Source organism: Pseudonaja textilis, chromosome 3 (genome assembly GCF_049901715.1).
Source record: "Pseudonaja textilis isolate UNSWEBS1 chromosome 3, rPseTex1.2, whole genome shotgun sequence".
Classification (NCBI taxonomy): Eukaryota; Metazoa; Chordata; class Lepidosauria; order Squamata; family Elapidae; genus Pseudonaja; species Pseudonaja textilis.
The window spans coordinates 94,612,500-94,629,446 of record NC_141992.1 but is presented as its reverse complement, the minus strand read 5'-3'; the positions used below and the strand labels follow the sequence as shown (position 1 = coordinate 94,629,446).

The window sequence follows — 16,947 nt, the reverse complement described above, 5'->3', positions numbered from 1 at the left end:
GACTGGTTATTTCAGAAGATGGATAAGTGTTTGTGAGTTGAGGAAAAGGAAGCTTTGTGAGGCTGTAGCCTAAGGTAGCCAGCACAATCAGATCACTGTTTCAGAAAAAAGATGGGAAAGAGGAAACATATCTAAAGCAAAAAAAAGTGGCTTCTCTTAAAAATCATGAAAAGGATGTTGAGGAAATCAAAAAGTATCATCAATGTTCAGTGTTGAACACCTCTTAAGATTTTCTCTCCCAGGGTAATTACCACGAAGCATGAAGACTAGACAGAAGTATGACCACTGGTACTCATCCGTCTACATAAATCTGAAAACTCTTTGGTGCTTCTAAGCTATGCTGGTCAATTTTCACAGACCATGAATGGCAAAAATCTTACCTTATCATGCTGTGCTTTCAGGTCTTCATACTGAGTCTTGTAGCGACGTCCAATTTTCTTGACTTGAGTTATTGTCTTGACTTTCTCTTGGATGTCTACTACTTTCATTTCCAAGTCCTTTTGAAGGGTTTCCTTTTCTGTTTTTGTTTTTGTCAGATCTTCCCGGAGGCTCTGGACCAGATTCTGATTTGTTGTCAGTGATGCATTTGTTCTTAAAATGAATTGAAAAAAAAATTAAATACAAACAAACACGATATACAACTGCTGTACTTTTTTTAAAAAAATTGAGCAATTTAAATCAATATTTGGTTTCAAAGATCCAGTTTAAAAGTTTAAAAGAAATGTTAAACTTTCAGATAACATTTATCAGGCAGATAAAAATCTAATACCTGCAAGAAATATCATTTACCCGAGAATAAGAGCAGGTAGAATCACAAAATATAAAAAACAATATAAAGTAAAGAAGCTAAAGTGTTTTGGGACTTCAGAATTCAAACAGGGAAACACCTGCCACATAGCACCCCAGATTTTTATCGCAAGAAAGAAAAAAAAGTTAGTGGTTAATGGTTGTGACAGATGAGAAATAACTGGAGAAAATCACAAAATGAAAAGACCTATAAATAGAATTAAAACAACAATGATAAAAGAAAGCAAACAAGGTAGGCTCCTTAGGTGCAATCCCTAAAACATCTGGAGCACCATTCAAACACCATTGGCTTTACAAAATTGCCACCGGTCAATTTTGCAAAAGGTAGCTTTACTTGGAGCAACTTACATCCTGTGAGGTTATTTTTAATACCAGCAACAACATCTGGCTACCCCAGGGCCTTGAGAAGAACTCAACAAGTGCATAAAATGCAAACCAAAAGAGCAAACTGTTTTGGTCAGAGTTTAGGAAATTTGTGATTTTGCTTAGACAGCAAAGTCCTTTTCTGGGCCTCTTCTCCTGACTCCAAACTTACTATCTTACTTCTGAAAAGTGAGTGATGAGGTAGTGGGTCAGGAAAACTATAAAGAATACAGTGAGAGTTTTCAATGCAAATGCTATTCTAATCTGTCAAGAAAACTCTGGATCCAAGTCTCCGTATACCTCACCTAGGGAGCTGGGCAAAGATTTTTCTCATCCTGTCATTTGAAATAATTTAATTGGAAATGGAGGGGAGTGAAATGAGGATGTAAAGCATTTGTTCTACTACAAAGGCTTGTCAGCTACTATCATATCGTTCAGTTTTATCCACACTGCACGAAGGAGGAAATGATCAAACATGGAATATCTAGAAAGCAAGATGCAGTGCATTTCAGAAAAGAAAATGCAATACAAGGGTATCACTTAGGCAAGTGGAACAAGGACACCTAATTCTTTGCAAGTAAAAGTTGAACAAACATATATTGATTAAAATGTTCTGTGAACATGTTTTGAGCTCATATAAAGGAATACAATATATTAGTTTTCAGAAAAAAATCTCATAGTACCCCAGTGTTTTTTTTTTAGCTCATAAGACATTTTTTTACAAATCACCTTGCAATTTCTGCTTTAAGTCTGCCTATTTCTTCGCTAAGCTGCTGAATGCGTTTGTTGTTCACTTCCTTCTCTGAAACAAGCTTCCGATATTCTTCAACATCTGCATCTTTTTGCTGGCTCAGTAAATGCTGGAAGAGAACATTAAACAAATCTTAAACTTAAGGCAGAGAGTTTTAATTTAGTACTTTTGTGCATTTCAGAAAGTGAAAGAATGTAAAAGTGATGTGGATCAAAATGACCAGATGCAAAGGGTTTCTTCTAGATCAACAGCCTCCAACCAAGGGACCGGTTCCGTAGAGAGAGATTTTTCTGCAGACTGGAGGCAGCATGGTTTCGTGTGCTGCCTGCATCCTGCAGATGGGGCTTGGCTTGTTTGCGCAGACCAGTTGCTGGCATGCCGTGGACTGGTGCCAGTCCACAGACCAGGGGTGGGGGTGTCCTGTTCTAGATACTATGAACTAAAGCTATAAATAGACATTCAGAGACTCTGGGTACAAATTTGTTACGTAAGAAGGTTTATCTACCCTTCCATCCTTCTGCGGTGGGTAAAATGGACCAAGATTGTTGGGGCAATATGCTGACTCTGTAAACTGCTTAGAGAGGGCTGTAAAGCACTGTGAAGCGGTATATAAGTCTAAGTGCTATTACAATTGATATACATTTTGTATAAGATATGTATACTTTTTTGCTTACACAATTAAAAGGGATGAATGTCTTCTCCAGGGAGATTTATTGTTGTATGATTTATAACAAACTCTTTGTAACAGAAGAGCTAATGCATTATACAACATTTACATTTTAAAAATAGGCCATCATCAATAAAAGATACCACTGCTTGGACAAAGGCTACAAAGGTGCTGGAGAAAAGGACACCATTCGTATCACACACATACACACAGAACTACTTCCTCACCACTTATAACTGATGCTTTAGAAGAAAATTTTTTATGAAATCTTAAAGATTAACAATTCTTTATAGCTTTAGTTTTAGGGGAATTGTACCCATGGACATTTTTATTTTCTCAAATAATCTTCACCCATGAAACTTCTCACATTATCGACCTCATACCTTAATTGCTTTCTTTCTTAATTCCATTCTTTTCTACATAGCATCTATGTATCATAGATATAGACTCACAACCTTCGACAGTAACTATTAACCTTCTTTTTTTACTTTTGTTCTCTTGGTCTTCCTATGTTTTCAACCATTGTAAGAAAGCAACAGTTTTTAATTGTATAGAAACATCGTGCATACTCTAGAACCGTGATAGCGAACCTATGGCATGCGTGCCACAAGTGGCGCACAGAGCCATTTGTGCTGGCACGCGAGCCACAGGCAAACTTACTTCACTGTGCATGCATGGGCCTCACAGCTGACTTTTTTCGGTTGGTTTGAGGCCTTTTTCAGCCTCCCAGAGCCTTGGAAAAAGCCTCTGCAAGGCTTTTCAGGTCGAAATATAGGCCCGTTTCATCACTGCCAGTATTGCAGAGGCTTTTTCCAAGGCTCTGGGAGGCCGAAAAAGGCCTCAAACCAGCTGAAAAATCAGCTGTGAGGTACAGGGGATGGCAGGGGGGATTGCACGTGAATGTGCAGGGGGTGTAGGGAGGGGGCATTCTGAGTGCTGGCATGCATGTGCCTGCACACTGGCGCGTGTCCTATTTTTAGCACAGGAGCCCAAAAAGATTAGCCACCACTACTCTAGAATCTAAAACGAGCTCACTTGAGTCCGGGCTTTCCAGCGTTTGACATCCTCTTCCAGCAGCTTTTTCTCTGCTTGAAGCATCCCACTTTTCTCACTGAGCTCAGCATTGGATTCTTGCAGAGGCAAGATATCAGCTTCCAGCTTACGCACCTGAAATCACCATTGGGGAAAATTACTTGGAGCACTGTTTCCCCATACAGTCAAAATACATTTCTTTTTGTTTGAGGAAATAAACAGCTTGTTGCTTTATATCTTTTAATATTTCACCCATTGGCAATATACGGTTTTAACTGTAGATAGATATAATTTTTAAAGGAGCTTTTATATTTTCCAACTTTCCACAAGTCAATAATCAGATCTTGTTCATTCTGCAAAATTTAGGACAACAAAACAGTTTTTTTTAAAATAACTATCAATACTGCAATATTCTTTTGGAGTTCTGTATTGAATGAAAATCACAGATTTATAACTGTATATGCAAAGGACTGATTTAGAAAATTTGTCTTAGAGGTTTCAAGGACAAATTTCAAATTCATACTAACTTTTGCTTGCATTTGCTGAAGTTCTTGTTCCAATTTTTCTTTCTCCTCTCGTAATATCTTATTCGTTTCGATCAAAACATTCATGGTCTCTGTCTTCTTCATTAATTCTTCATGTTGAGCAATTGTTTTTGCAGTCACCTACAATACAATGCATTATTCAAATCCAAATATATGCACAAATTCCTAATTTGCTTTTCATTTTCACTGTTTTTCGCCTGGAGAAATGACTACTTATAAATGCCACAAAATATTTATTCTATACTGTATCTAAAATATGTAAGAACCCGCAAACTGAGGTCATACATGAAATATAATTTAGAATTTAATAATTATTCTACACATACAACAAATCATCTTCGAAGAGAACTTGGTCTCAATTATAAACCTTCTTAGACAAATCTCATGATTTTTTCAGAGAACCATTAATTTAGTTTTACATGTTTGCATATCTCGCATTCTTTTATGTACCAAAAGTAGCATTTCTCAAAATAAGTCAATGGTATTGCCTAGATATTATTAAAGCGATATTTCTTGAAAATATGTGTGGTCCCACAATAAATTGTAATACTTGTTGGCTGGCTCAGAAGCATCATTAAACAAAAAAAAGATAAGAAGGAATGTGTGGATACATACTTGGACTTTCTCCCTCTCTGCATTCAGACTTTGCTGCAGCTCATGCAGCTCTCTTTCTAAATGTTCCACCTGCTGGCGGTAGCGTAAACTCTCTACTTGTGCAACCTCAAATCGAGTTTCTGCAATCTCCTTTTCTCTGCGAATAAACCTGTCATAGGAAAAAAAAAAATATCCTAGTTCAGTTTAGCTCTCCAAAATAGTCTCGATGGAGGGTTTTTTTTGGTCCACAAATCTAAACATTTAGATAGTTCAATTTAAAATAACAAATAATAAAATTTAAATATACACCACTAAAAGGAAAACAGGTGTGTCATTCACCAAAACCGGGATTTAATTTTGGCACCATTGCACTCTAGATCTGAATATGGCATCCTAATTTTGGAATGAGACATGAATGACTGAATCGTGCTCCCAGTCCTGGGCAGCTTGCATCAGTGGGTATATGAACAAGAGACAGTCAAACCTCAGATAAAATATAAACTAGATTTGGAGTGGGAATTTAGATTCATCTCTCAATCACAGTTCCCTATGATCACACAGTAGTTAAATAGGGTAGAGAATGTAGAGGGTAGAAATTCAAGACAAAGAAAGTGCAGAAAATCATGGTTCAAAGATATTTTCATGTTCAATGCCCCACACATTGCATGCAAAGTGAGCTGCAAAATATGGGTATGGTATGAATATGGTACCATGCAAGCATTAATCAAAACTGTATTAGCTAAACCCATTGAACTCCACAATACCTGATAATTTCTACCATTTGCTCCTGTGATTTTTCTTCTTCGCTGAGAGACACATTCAGGGCTCCTGACCCACTTTCCTTCATTGAAGCCATCATCTTGTTGCTTAGAGTTTCCAGCTGTTCGTGCAATAATTGGCTTTGTTTCTCTAGGTCTGCACAGCGAGATGCAAGCTTAGAGGCTTCATCCTAGGAGAGAAGACCAAAACTGATCACCCCAGAAACTTAAACAAATAAACCTGAATTCAAAAGCTAGGCACAGTCATAAAACCTGCCCTGGATTGCTAGAATAAGGAAGGGGGGAAAAAAACCAACCATTTACCTTTAATGCTCTTTCTCGCTCTTCCCATGAAGCTCTGCTCTCTCGCAATGTGGATTCTGCTTTTTGGGCTGCTTCCTCTAATTGCTGCTTTATTGTGGAATTCTTTGCAACTTGCTCCTTGACGGCTTGTAAAGCTTCAACGTCAGAGGCATGAAGCATCAGCTCCCGTTCGTATTTACTTTGAGCTTCAGCAGCTATCTTTGCCTATAAGAAGCCAGAATTATCACTGTTTCAGAGTTTGTAACAAATTCAGATTCAATGATTTAGTTTCCTTATGGTTGTTTCGCTAAATAAGAGCTTTATACTTGCTAGCTAAGTGAAATACAAATATATCTATGCAGAAAAATCAAACAAAATCACCATGAGTTATAGGTTCACCATGAACGTTTCCCATACTTTTTAAAAAAATTCTTTAACAAAGACAAACAAATAAAACCTTCTTTCTTTTGATATAAATGTTATATTAGAAGAAAATATTGAGGTTTAATATTATTTAAGAAAAGGATGCAGAGAACAAATGATACCAAAACAGAAATAATATATAGGTGGACACTCCCAGAAACTTAATGTACAAGTTGCATTCCAGGGGTGGGATTCAACCAGTGTTACTACTGGTTCGGTGACGTTTTGCATGTGCATGCCTGCTTTGTGCGCACATGCGCCAGACGTGCACTGTGTGCGTGTGTAAAGAACCATAAGTTGTGCCGCTCAGACAGCTGCAAGCGCTGCTTGTGGGTGCGCAGCATCTGAAAAGCCACTTTTTTCCTGCTTTTTCAACCTCAGCTGTGCCGCGCAAAGCAGCTAAGGTTGAAAAAGCAGGAAATAAAGGACAGGTAAGAGCCCAGGCAGGCGGGTGGGCCAAACAGCAGCAAACAAATAAACAGTTTGGTGTCTGCTGCTCTTCAGAGCTACCGGTTCAATAGAGCCGGGCAGAATTGGTAGCATCCCACCCCTGTTGCACTCCAATGTTCTATGCATGCATATTATTTCACTGTTGACTTATGTATATGAAAACATAATGGGTGGCCAAAAACCCCCTCTATTGATTTATTAAAAATCTGTTGGTGGAACTCAAAGCTGATGTATTAAATCTCTTTCAGAGTTTCAAGGGAAAAAAAATCATTCCTGTTAGGTATAACATAGGTCACCTAACTAGTTTGGGTAAAATAATATATATAAGCTAGGATTGTTAGTTTAAGTGTGTGTCACTTTAAATGCAAAGCATGTAATTTTGGGTGTGGTGTGAAACCACCATAAGAGGGAGCAAGACAACCTGATTGATTGCTGACGATTCCCTGACGGTTTGCTGGCAATTACTGACAATTACTGGATTGGATTACGTTGATGGTTTGTTAGCTGCGTCCTTCCCCTACTGAAGAGTAGCTGAAGGAAGAGAGGAGTTTTGAGTTCTTCATATCTCTCTACTGCGAGGAGATATATCACCGGACTGACATTTGTAAGTTTACTGACCTCTCTTTTTCGACACTGGAATTTGCAACTGAATAATCCCTGGATGGACTGAACTAAGTGAATGATATATGGACTGTTTTGACTATGCTTTAACTCTTGCTGGAATAAAACTATTTAATTAGCACTGTGCCTCTGTTTTACTGAGTGTAAGCTACTAAAAAATGATATCTCACATATTCTGCCTGCCTGCCTGACTGCCCTGCAGATCTTGCTAGGGTGTATCCCTAACAATTCCAAGTCACAGAACAGCAACAATACCAGAGCATTTAATTTTGAAGCGTCTTCTGCGAGACAGAAAAATTAGTGTTAGCATGCCTTCTTCATAATTGGTGTACACTTCTTACTGACATGCAAAAGCTACTCCAATCCAATTTACCCAATTTAATCAATCCTTAATTCAACTGCAAAGGTCAGCCAAACATTTGAGAACCATACCTGCTCTTGGCAGTCCCGTTTAGCTTGTTGTTCATTGCTGAGCGCCGTGTTTGCTCTCTGGAGAGCTTCCTGAAGTTCAGACTTCATATTGGAGAGGTTTTTCTTTAACTCAGAAAGCTACAAAGAAAGCATCAAGGATCAAAGAATTTTCATTTCTTTTAAAAAATGTTTACCTAAAAGAATAGTACAGACCTAGGTTTTAAAATAACAATGATTAAAAATGTCCTGGACTTGCCTAACTTAAGGTCAAGTATTTGTAGCACTTTAGGGAATGAAACTCCTTACCAAAGAAATATCCTTAATACATTTCTGCTTCCAGATATTCCCAGAAATATTTTAATGCAGTTTTAGAGGAATCTAAGGACTTTTAATACACTACCTGCCTCCAAACTGTTAGGGTAGAAGTGAATCAAGATACATTTATGTTTATCACATCTTTTTTGGGGGGTGGGGTGTGTCTTAAAATGATCTTGTGCAGCTTGCAGATAGAGGGGATTCAATTGAATCATAGGTATTTAGCTTTGGGATAAGGCAGGGTCAGACAACCTAAGCTTTTCCATATCTGCACCCAACCATTTGCTATTCTTCGGCATACTTCAATTTGGTCTATCTCATATCAGATCTCTGATCTGTGAAAAATCAAACTCCATGAGAAGCAGAGAGAGGACAAATGAAATCCAATACTAGATATTCTCAGCAGACGTAGAAATACAAGTTTTCCTATAAATCCTTAGACCTTTGAACACATAGTGACTGAAGCCACCATTGACTGAATCTAGATATCTAAATCTTTTTGTGCAGCCTTTCTCTGCTGCCACACATTTTAATAAGTAAATTAAAATTATATGTTTTAATTATGGATAATCTGCAAAGCAAAAGAGAGATAGAAACAGCGACTAGCTTTTAAAATTTTATTATTTTGGATGTTCTTTTACCAAGCTACTTAACCCTTAACCAGCTATATACAATGCCAGACATAATCAAACAGCCAGATACAAAGACTTTGATCCCCAAAGATAAAGATAGAGATACAAAGATCTCTAGCGATACAAAGATTCATTCTACCAAGAGAAACAGAGATGAGATGGGCAGAGAAAATTTCAGAAAAATAACATAATATGAATGAATCATATCAGATGATGCAGATGTATGAATCCCGTATTTTAACCCTGCAATTCCATGTCTACAATTCCTGTATTCAGGAATTTGCATTCTAATTGCTAATATATTTATATTCAAGTAATGCCATTCAGCTGAAGCTGAATTAAGTCTTTCTCTTCTCTCTAAATTTCCATAACTTCAAAAATTTCCCAGCTGAAATTGCACTGACAGTAAAACGGCCAAAATTTACTTCCCTCACTCTTCTGACAGAAAACTATGTGGCAAACTTTGAAGCAAAGGGTGTTCCAAAATGTTTCAACAAGAAGAAAAAAATGACAACCCAAAACAGGCACACTTAAGAACTTCTTATATGTTGTCCCTACGTTACTTCTCTTTTCCAGTTATGTACAATAACAAGAAAGTCTGATATAGAAAAGTATCATGTTAGTTATACCTGCTGTTCCATGTTTTCTATGGCTTTACGTTTTTCATCCTGAAGTTCCTGTTTTTCTTTCTCAGCCTCCATTAGTTTCTTCTCTAGCTGGGAATGATACTCTGAGGACTCTTTCAAGCGGGTCTCAACAGTGGCCCGCACCTCTTCGGTCACCTATACAGTTAAGATGGATTCAAGATAAGAGAATATAGAAGAGACATGCATTGATGCAATTATATCTCAGGATTCTTCAGCATGGAAAGTTTAATTTATGTTTCTTAAAGACAAGTCTATGGCTCCAAATTGACTTAGCAGGTAGTCTTCTCATAGTCCGAGGAATATTTTTCCAAATACAAAACAAGTCTGAAAAACATTCATGAATAGCATGCTTATGTTTTAAGAGTTCCAAAGACAAGCAAAATACCTATATAAATAAAACATTTGGAAAAAGGCCACGCCATCAAAACATTACCTATGTCCTCTTTTATCCCATTTGGAAAATATACTGTTTCAGTTTATTCATTTAACTCAATCAACGAAAAATAGAAAGAGGAATGTAAAGGTTGGGCATATTACAGCATCTGATGAAGTCAGGAATGCCTTATGAAAGCTTATACCTTTTATTTTTGCTTAGTTGGAAAAGGTACTACCAGTCTCATGATTTCTTGCCACCATAGGTTCTCTACTATAGGTTCGCATACTATAGCGGGCATTCAGAGAGCATATGTATCTTACAAGGGATTACATCCAATGAAGCTAAATCAGTTTACAGGACATAAAGCAATTTTTGCACAAAACATTCGCTTCTTACTTGCCTTGGTATCAAGGTGGCTTACTACATTCTGAAAAGCAATGTTGAAAAGAACCTAACAGAATAATTAACCAGTCAAAAGTTTAGAGCAAAACAATTCATTTAGTCCAGAGCCTTAAAAAGGAAGTATTCTGCTTGTAGCAAAAAGAGAAATACAGATCATTTTGGAAACACACTTTGAAGTCAAACTGACTCTCTTTCTTTACCATCTGTTCTTTTCTTTTTTTTTTTAATAAATTTTATTGAATTTACAATTAAAAAAAAAACATAACAACATTACATATGCAACAGAGAGAGAAAAAGAAGAAAGAAAGAAGGGAAAGAGGAGAAAGAAAAAAAAAACACTCGTTCTTGCGACCGAAAAAGGAGAAAAAGTATAAAAGAAAGAAAAAAAACAAAGAGACGGAAGAAAAAAGAAAATACGTTAAAAACAGACAGATATCCTTTATGACAGTCTGCAAGATCCAATTCTCCTACCTTACTTTAAATATACACATCTTATCACTTTTTATGCTTAAATTACCGATTATTCATTGAACAGTTTATCTCTGATATAACCAATTATACCACGCATTCCAATTATTATCAAATGCTGAAGACTCTTTATTTTTAAGAGCTATGGTTAAATTGTCCATTTCTGCAGTCACATATTTTCTGAATGACCATTTGATCTGTAGGTAAATAGGATGATTTCCAGCACTGGGCAAATGCTAATCTGGCCGCAGTTAGGATATCAATTATTATATATTTCGTCTTTTTAAGAAAATGTTTATCAGAGATCCCTAGTAGGAAGAACTCTGGTTTGTATTCGATTTGTTCTTTGGTTATTTCCTCCAGCCATTTTCTAATTTTTTGCCAGTATTTCTGGGCTTCTTTACAGTCCACCACATATGAAAGTAGGTTCCCTCTATGTTTTTACATTTCCAACATTTTGGACTAGAGTTTGGGTTCATTTTCGCTAACCTCGAAGGGGGTAAGTGCCATCTATATAACATTTTATACATATTTTCTTTGTACGCCGCGGATTTCGTAATCTTAATGATTCTATTCCAGATCTTTTCCCATTCTGTTAATGTGATGCTTCTACCAATATTCCTACTCCACATTATCATGTTCCCTTTCACTATCTCTTGCTCTAATTCTACCTCCAATAAATATTTATAAAATTTGGAGATATTCTTTTTATTTGATCCTAATAGGATTTTATCTAAGTGCTGTAATTTGCTATAGATTCCAAACTCTTTGATATCTTGTTTGTATCTGCTATGGATTTGTATATATAACCACTGATCAATTTTAAATCCCTGTTCCTGTAAGTCCTGTCGAGTTCTCAATTTTCCTAAAGGGTCTAATAAATCTTTATATTTAGTCGTTTTTGTTATATCCAAATTGTTGGGATGAACCATTGCCTCCATTGTTGAAAGCCAAATCGGAATTTTTAAATAATGTTTTTTACATATTTTTTTCCAATTAGTTAATAGTGAATCTCTAATAAGATGTCTATGAAAGTACGCCTGTTTAGTTTTCCCCACATCCCATAGAAATGCGTGCCATCCTCTCTGAAGGTCGTGCCCTTCCAAGACTAGAGTTCTTTTGTTACCATCTGTTGTTTTCAAATGAAATAAGAAAGGACAAAGTTGAACAAAAGGTGTCTTAATGAAAACAAATATGTTTTTGATGTATCCATTTTTTACAGTGTGGATGGGCGAATCCAGCTTCCCCTAATGTTTGGTTTGTATTTTTCAAAGCCCTTTTGATTATTTTGACTGATACTTTAAGGTGATAAAATACATGTGAACTACGGTTCAAGACTAAAGGAGGCTTAATCCATTAAATGGAGAAACCCTATGCATCTTCAAACCAAGGGGGGAAAACAGCTAAAAATGCCAGCCCAATCCATATGTAGGATGTTTCATCATCTACTTTAGATTAACCAACTACTGAAAGACTTGATCATTCCCTTCTTCCTTCTGCCAAATTAAGTACAGTCCTAGTCCCCAAAGATTGGCTAGTTCTAGCTCAAAGCTTCAGAAAGAACAAGCTCTCTGAATTTCATCTAAAAGCAAATGGGCATTCAGTATCACTGAAACAAAATATAGATGATACGATCAGGAAGTCTTTCATTAGATGGCAATCTGGCTACAACAGTCTGTTCGGAAATACCTTCTAAGCATATCAGAATAACTTCACAAGGATTGAACCAACCCTGGTCATGGCCATTCAACCCCAGATTTGTCGTAGATCAGATGTAGGGGAGAAAAAAATTATTGTGGTCAGTCAGGAAAGAGGGTGAAGGGCCAAGTGATCCTTAAAAAGGATACTTTTGTCTTGCTAGATGAATTTTGCTGAGGAGAAAATTCTCATGTGGAATTTCATCATGAAAACAAAATTCCAAAATTGAATTATATTTAGTGGATAACATTAGAAACATTACCTGCTTTTCTTTGTTAAGGGATTCTTCAAGGCTCACAACCATAGTTCGGTACTGCTCCACATTACTTGTGGCAGTCTTCAGCCTCTCCTTCAAATCATTAACTTGGTCATCTGATTGCCTCAATCGACTTACAAGATCATCCACATCCTCTCCAATACTAGATTGACCTAAAAATTTGGAAGCAATTATTAAATAGGGATTTATTATCTGAATCAATAAGCACATTTATAGTAGATTTTCTTATCGTACATACTCTTTTCTCAACTGTTTAATAACTTTTATTCACAAAGGCTTTTTAACACAAAAGAAGAAAGACTACTATCAACAAAGAACGTTATGAAATTTAAGTGCTTGTGAAGCTGGCAAACAGATAAAATCAGCTGTAGCAGTTTCATTCATCAAACAAAGCCAGAAACTGATTTGCAGTTTGCAAACTAATATAACAATCCTCCCACAACCCAGGAAAAAAGGGAATGTCAGTCTACCACTGCAAAGGCTATAGCTCTGCATGTCTGGCAATGCCCTGCCTACTGCGATATCATTAACGTCCACAAAACAGTATACAGTTACACCCCACCAATTATCATTTTGGGCCAATGTTAAAATAAATTTAATTTGAATTGCATCATTTAGAAGATGTACTTTAAAAGCCCTCCCAAAACAGCACCATGCACAACTTATATTCAGTTTCTTCAAAATATGTTTGGCATGTTGAATTCTACTCAACATGCTGAGGTTCCTCTTCCCTGGTTCTCACATTGGGTACACACTGGGTTCTAGCTGGCAACATACCTCTTTTCCCCTTACCTTGGCCAGGAGCTCTCTGCAATGACTGAGAAGCTATTTGAGCTTCCATATTGTGGAGCTGCTGCTTTAATGCTGCTATCTCTTTTTGAGCATTCTTCAGCAGCTCTTTTGTGTTAGCATGAAGATTCACTTCAGCCTCACACTGTCTTTTAGCATCCAGGAGGTGAATCTGAGAAGGAATATCAAGTACTTTACTTCACATTTCAGCACTACATTTCCTTTACCCAGAAAACAGTTTAAATGCACTCTTTACCTAAATATCAAGATTGTTTTGTCTTTTTGTCTCAAAAATATACTCAAAAAAATAACATTTAAACTTACCATCTTTTCATTGCTAAATAAATATTACAAACTATTTACTTTAAAATGTAAAGGTGTTGAGATTTTCTTAGCAATTGAAATCAATCATTCCCCATTCTGCTCATGTAGAAGGCTAATTTGTGTGATATAAAACACTGCATCCACTGATATAAAAGGAATACAAGTGTTCAAAATATCCAGAAAATATTGTCTTGTCTCCCACCGGAATAGAAGAAAACCTAGGGCTAGAGAACACTGTTGTAAATCCCTGGCTTTCCTAAGGGAAGGGAACTGAAAGACAGGAGAAAAATATTATACTTCTCCAGCAGCACATGAAGGGCTGGAAATCAATAGAGATATACTAGTTCATCTACAATGAATTCTTTTACAAGATGATCACAATATGCAACATCACAAGTACAATGCACATAATGAGCCTTGGCATAATCCTGGCTACTGATGAAGTCGAATGACAAACTGAACAGAAGCAGAAGAAAAAATCCTACTACTGGCAGAGATGATCAAAATATCTATTACTTGTGCAGATCTATTAATATACTTCTATTCCGCCCCCACAAAAAAGTGGGATAATGTGAATTCCAAATGCAAATACAGTAATTTTAATTTTTTCTATTCTATAAATAGAACTCCTCCCTGCTCATCCTCTCAGCAAGAGGGGATGGTGATGGAAAGAGGTTTTAAATGTGTTCACTTAAGTCTGCATCAAATTAAATTCATTGAACTAACATTTCTTTAAAATTATATTCCATTTCCATATAAGGAATCTTTTGGATTTTGTTTTACCATTCTGTATAGTCTTAAGATACTAAACTGGTTCTCCTGAGCTTAAATAAATTTCCAAATAAGGATATAATATCTTAAATTACAAATGGCAAGATGTCTTCCTATTAAAAATGATTACTTAGGAAGTGTCATGTCCCTGTCGGAATCTGATTCTGAGGGGGAGGCCAAGCAGCTGACAGGAAGTGGGAGTGTGGCTCAATTCACTGTGGAAGACACTGGGGAAGGGCAAAGTCTGACTAGGCAGAGCAGGGAAGGTAGAGCAAGGCAGAGGGAATTTGGAGGAAGACCCAGGCCACTCCCTCTTCATCCTAGGGCACACATGGAGGAACGGATAAGGGAGCAATGTAAGTTGCATGGCTTACGGGGGAGGAAAGGGCACTGATTCCCTTCATTAGCTACAGCTGGGAACACAGTTTTTAAAAAGGAAAGCTGGGTATAGCAACTTGTTGGGAGCAAATTGTGAATTATCTGGTATCATGGAGGCTTATCTGGGTTCCTGGCATCTTCCCAGCTGTGTGTGTTTTGTTGGCCTTACAAGTCTGCAATTCCTTATCCTGCCCTGTTAAATTAATTGCTGCAGCGTGGCTTGTGTGGATTGTTATTTACAGTTTGTATGTACTTTGTTTTCGAACTGAATTTCCTCCACTTAAAGACTGTTCTTGGGTGTGTTTTTTTTTTTCTCCAGCTGAAGGTAACCTGGACATTGGGGGCAAAGTTAGAGGTATTAAAGGGACTCTTCTTACTTATGTGACTGTGTTGCCTTTGTGCCATGCTCCGGGTCATCACAGAAAGTCATCTGAGCATCTAATTTCTTCAGTTTCTAATACTTACGTCCTGATTTTTGGAAAGTGTGTGTCTTTGCTCCACCTCATTTTCCAGTTTTTTCTTCAGCTGGGCTATTTCTCTTTCCAACTTCTCTATTTGATTATTGAGCCTCTGTCGAGTTTCTGTCTCTCCCTTTTCCAAAATTACCTGGTAAATAAAATACATTTTACTATGCAGTCTTTCTGTCAAATCTTGCTCATATTTATTTACCAAATATAACCAATAACAGCATTACAGATCTGTAGCAGCTGGATCTTAATGATGCTTCAGAACGTTTTTGGTTTATATCGTTACATATTGTAGAGAAGTGTTTCCTCTATCTCAGCAACTTTAAAATGTGTGGCTTTAAACTTCTGGAGCACTGGGATGTGAACTCCCAATGACTTAAATGTTGCCCAGGTTGAGAAATGCTTTTTAAGGAGAATAAAGAGAGAAAAATCAATGCAATACAACTGAACATACCTGAATAGATTGCAGATTAGTAAGGAGCAGATTTTGTCCTCTATGTTCCGCTATTAAAGATTCTTTTTGCTGAGTCAAACGAATTTCAACCATTTTTAAAATATCTTTTTCTTTTTTCAAATTCTCTGCTCTCACCTTAGGAAGAGATATTTCAGTTTACATTCATTAATTCAATTCACATAGTATTTTAAATCCAAATTCATTGTCAACATTTGAATACATCGTGTTAAAGTAAATTAATCAACTCATGATAAGTTTTGCTCTTTTTTTCTAATTTTGGGGATATATGGCAATAAGCAATTCTGTAGAAAAAAATAACACTCTGATTCTAGAATGGATGTGGGCATCATATGAAATTACTATAATCCTTCCACTCAATATTTTGTCTCTGGTTTTTTTTTAAAAAACTTATCTTGTTTTCTCTCAATGTCAGACTTACAGAAACACCAGAAAGAGCTAAGTAGGAACAAACCAGGATGTATCAGCATATATCAATATAAACAAGCTAGTATTCCAAAGAATGCCAGTTTCATGAAAGATCATGAGTTTATTTTATTATGCTAGTATACTTATCTCACATTCCTTCCAAATTCAATTTGGCTTATGTATTACCCTTACTTTTATAACTATATATTGTTTACCCTTAAGCTATTTTGCAGGAAACCTGCAACCGTACAAATTACTTAAAATATTAAAATAGTTAGAATAATTAAAAGTGATTTGTTTTTAAATGCATGTTCAAGAGTTATAAGGTTTATTTAAAGGTCTATTTAAAAGGAAAGAAAAAAGTTAAGGCTTTTGGCTCAGAAAGAGTTCTTTCTACAACATTTGGGACAATTACAATGAACCCTCTCCAACAAGTACAAACAAACCTTTTATGACAGCAATAAGCCTAAGCTTGTATATGTGTAAGTTGCTCATTAAGATATCCTTACTTCTTTTCACGGCTAAAAGATTTAGAACTGGGCCTCTTGGGCCGAATGTCTATTTATGCACTGCATCCTATTTATTGATCACAACAGCAACATCACTGCAAGCAAGCAAGCTGAGAGCACCAGGAAATCCACAGTTCCACCCTGAGCCACAGATATTAGTTGGATGGTTCATCCAATTAAGTCTGCTACAGAAAAACTGTATTTCAATCCTCAGAATCCTCCACAGCCAAAATAAAAAATTTCTGGAAGATTCCAAATTGGGATTAAGCTAAAAGAGGCTTATTAGAAG

The 16,947-nt window shown here is 36.5% G+C and overlaps 1 protein-coding gene across 3 annotated transcripts in view; it reads right to left on the bottom strand.

The window, feature by feature from the left end:
• Nucleotides 1–16,947, bottom strand: part of TPR (translocated promoter region, nuclear basket protein) — a 58,109-nt gene that overhangs the window by 21,504 nt on the left and 19,658 nt on the right. For all 3 annotated transcript variants that reach the window (XM_026703249.2, XM_026703250.2, XM_087930423.1), the window contains exons 19-31: nt 15,724–15,858; nt 15,268–15,408; nt 13,333–13,501; nt 12,526–12,692; nt 9,302–9,454; nt 7,747–7,863; nt 5,842–6,045; nt 5,524–5,708; nt 4,781–4,928; nt 4,148–4,285; nt 3,624–3,755; nt 1,900–2,030; nt 381–591 (exon numbers count right to left, since the gene is read on the bottom strand). In XM_026703249.2, coding sequence (XP_026559034.1) covers nt 381–591; nt 1,900–2,030; nt 3,624–3,755; nt 4,148–4,285; nt 4,781–4,928; nt 5,524–5,708; nt 5,842–6,045; nt 7,747–7,863; nt 9,302–9,454; nt 12,526–12,692; nt 13,333–13,501; nt 15,268–15,408; nt 15,724–15,858 — 2,031 coding nt within the window. The remainder of the gene's footprint in view (nt 1–380; nt 592–1,899; nt 2,031–3,623; nt 3,756–4,147; nt 4,286–4,780; nt 4,929–5,523; nt 5,709–5,841; nt 6,046–7,746; nt 7,864–9,301; nt 9,455–12,525; nt 12,693–13,332; nt 13,502–15,267; nt 15,409–15,723; nt 15,859–16,947) is intronic.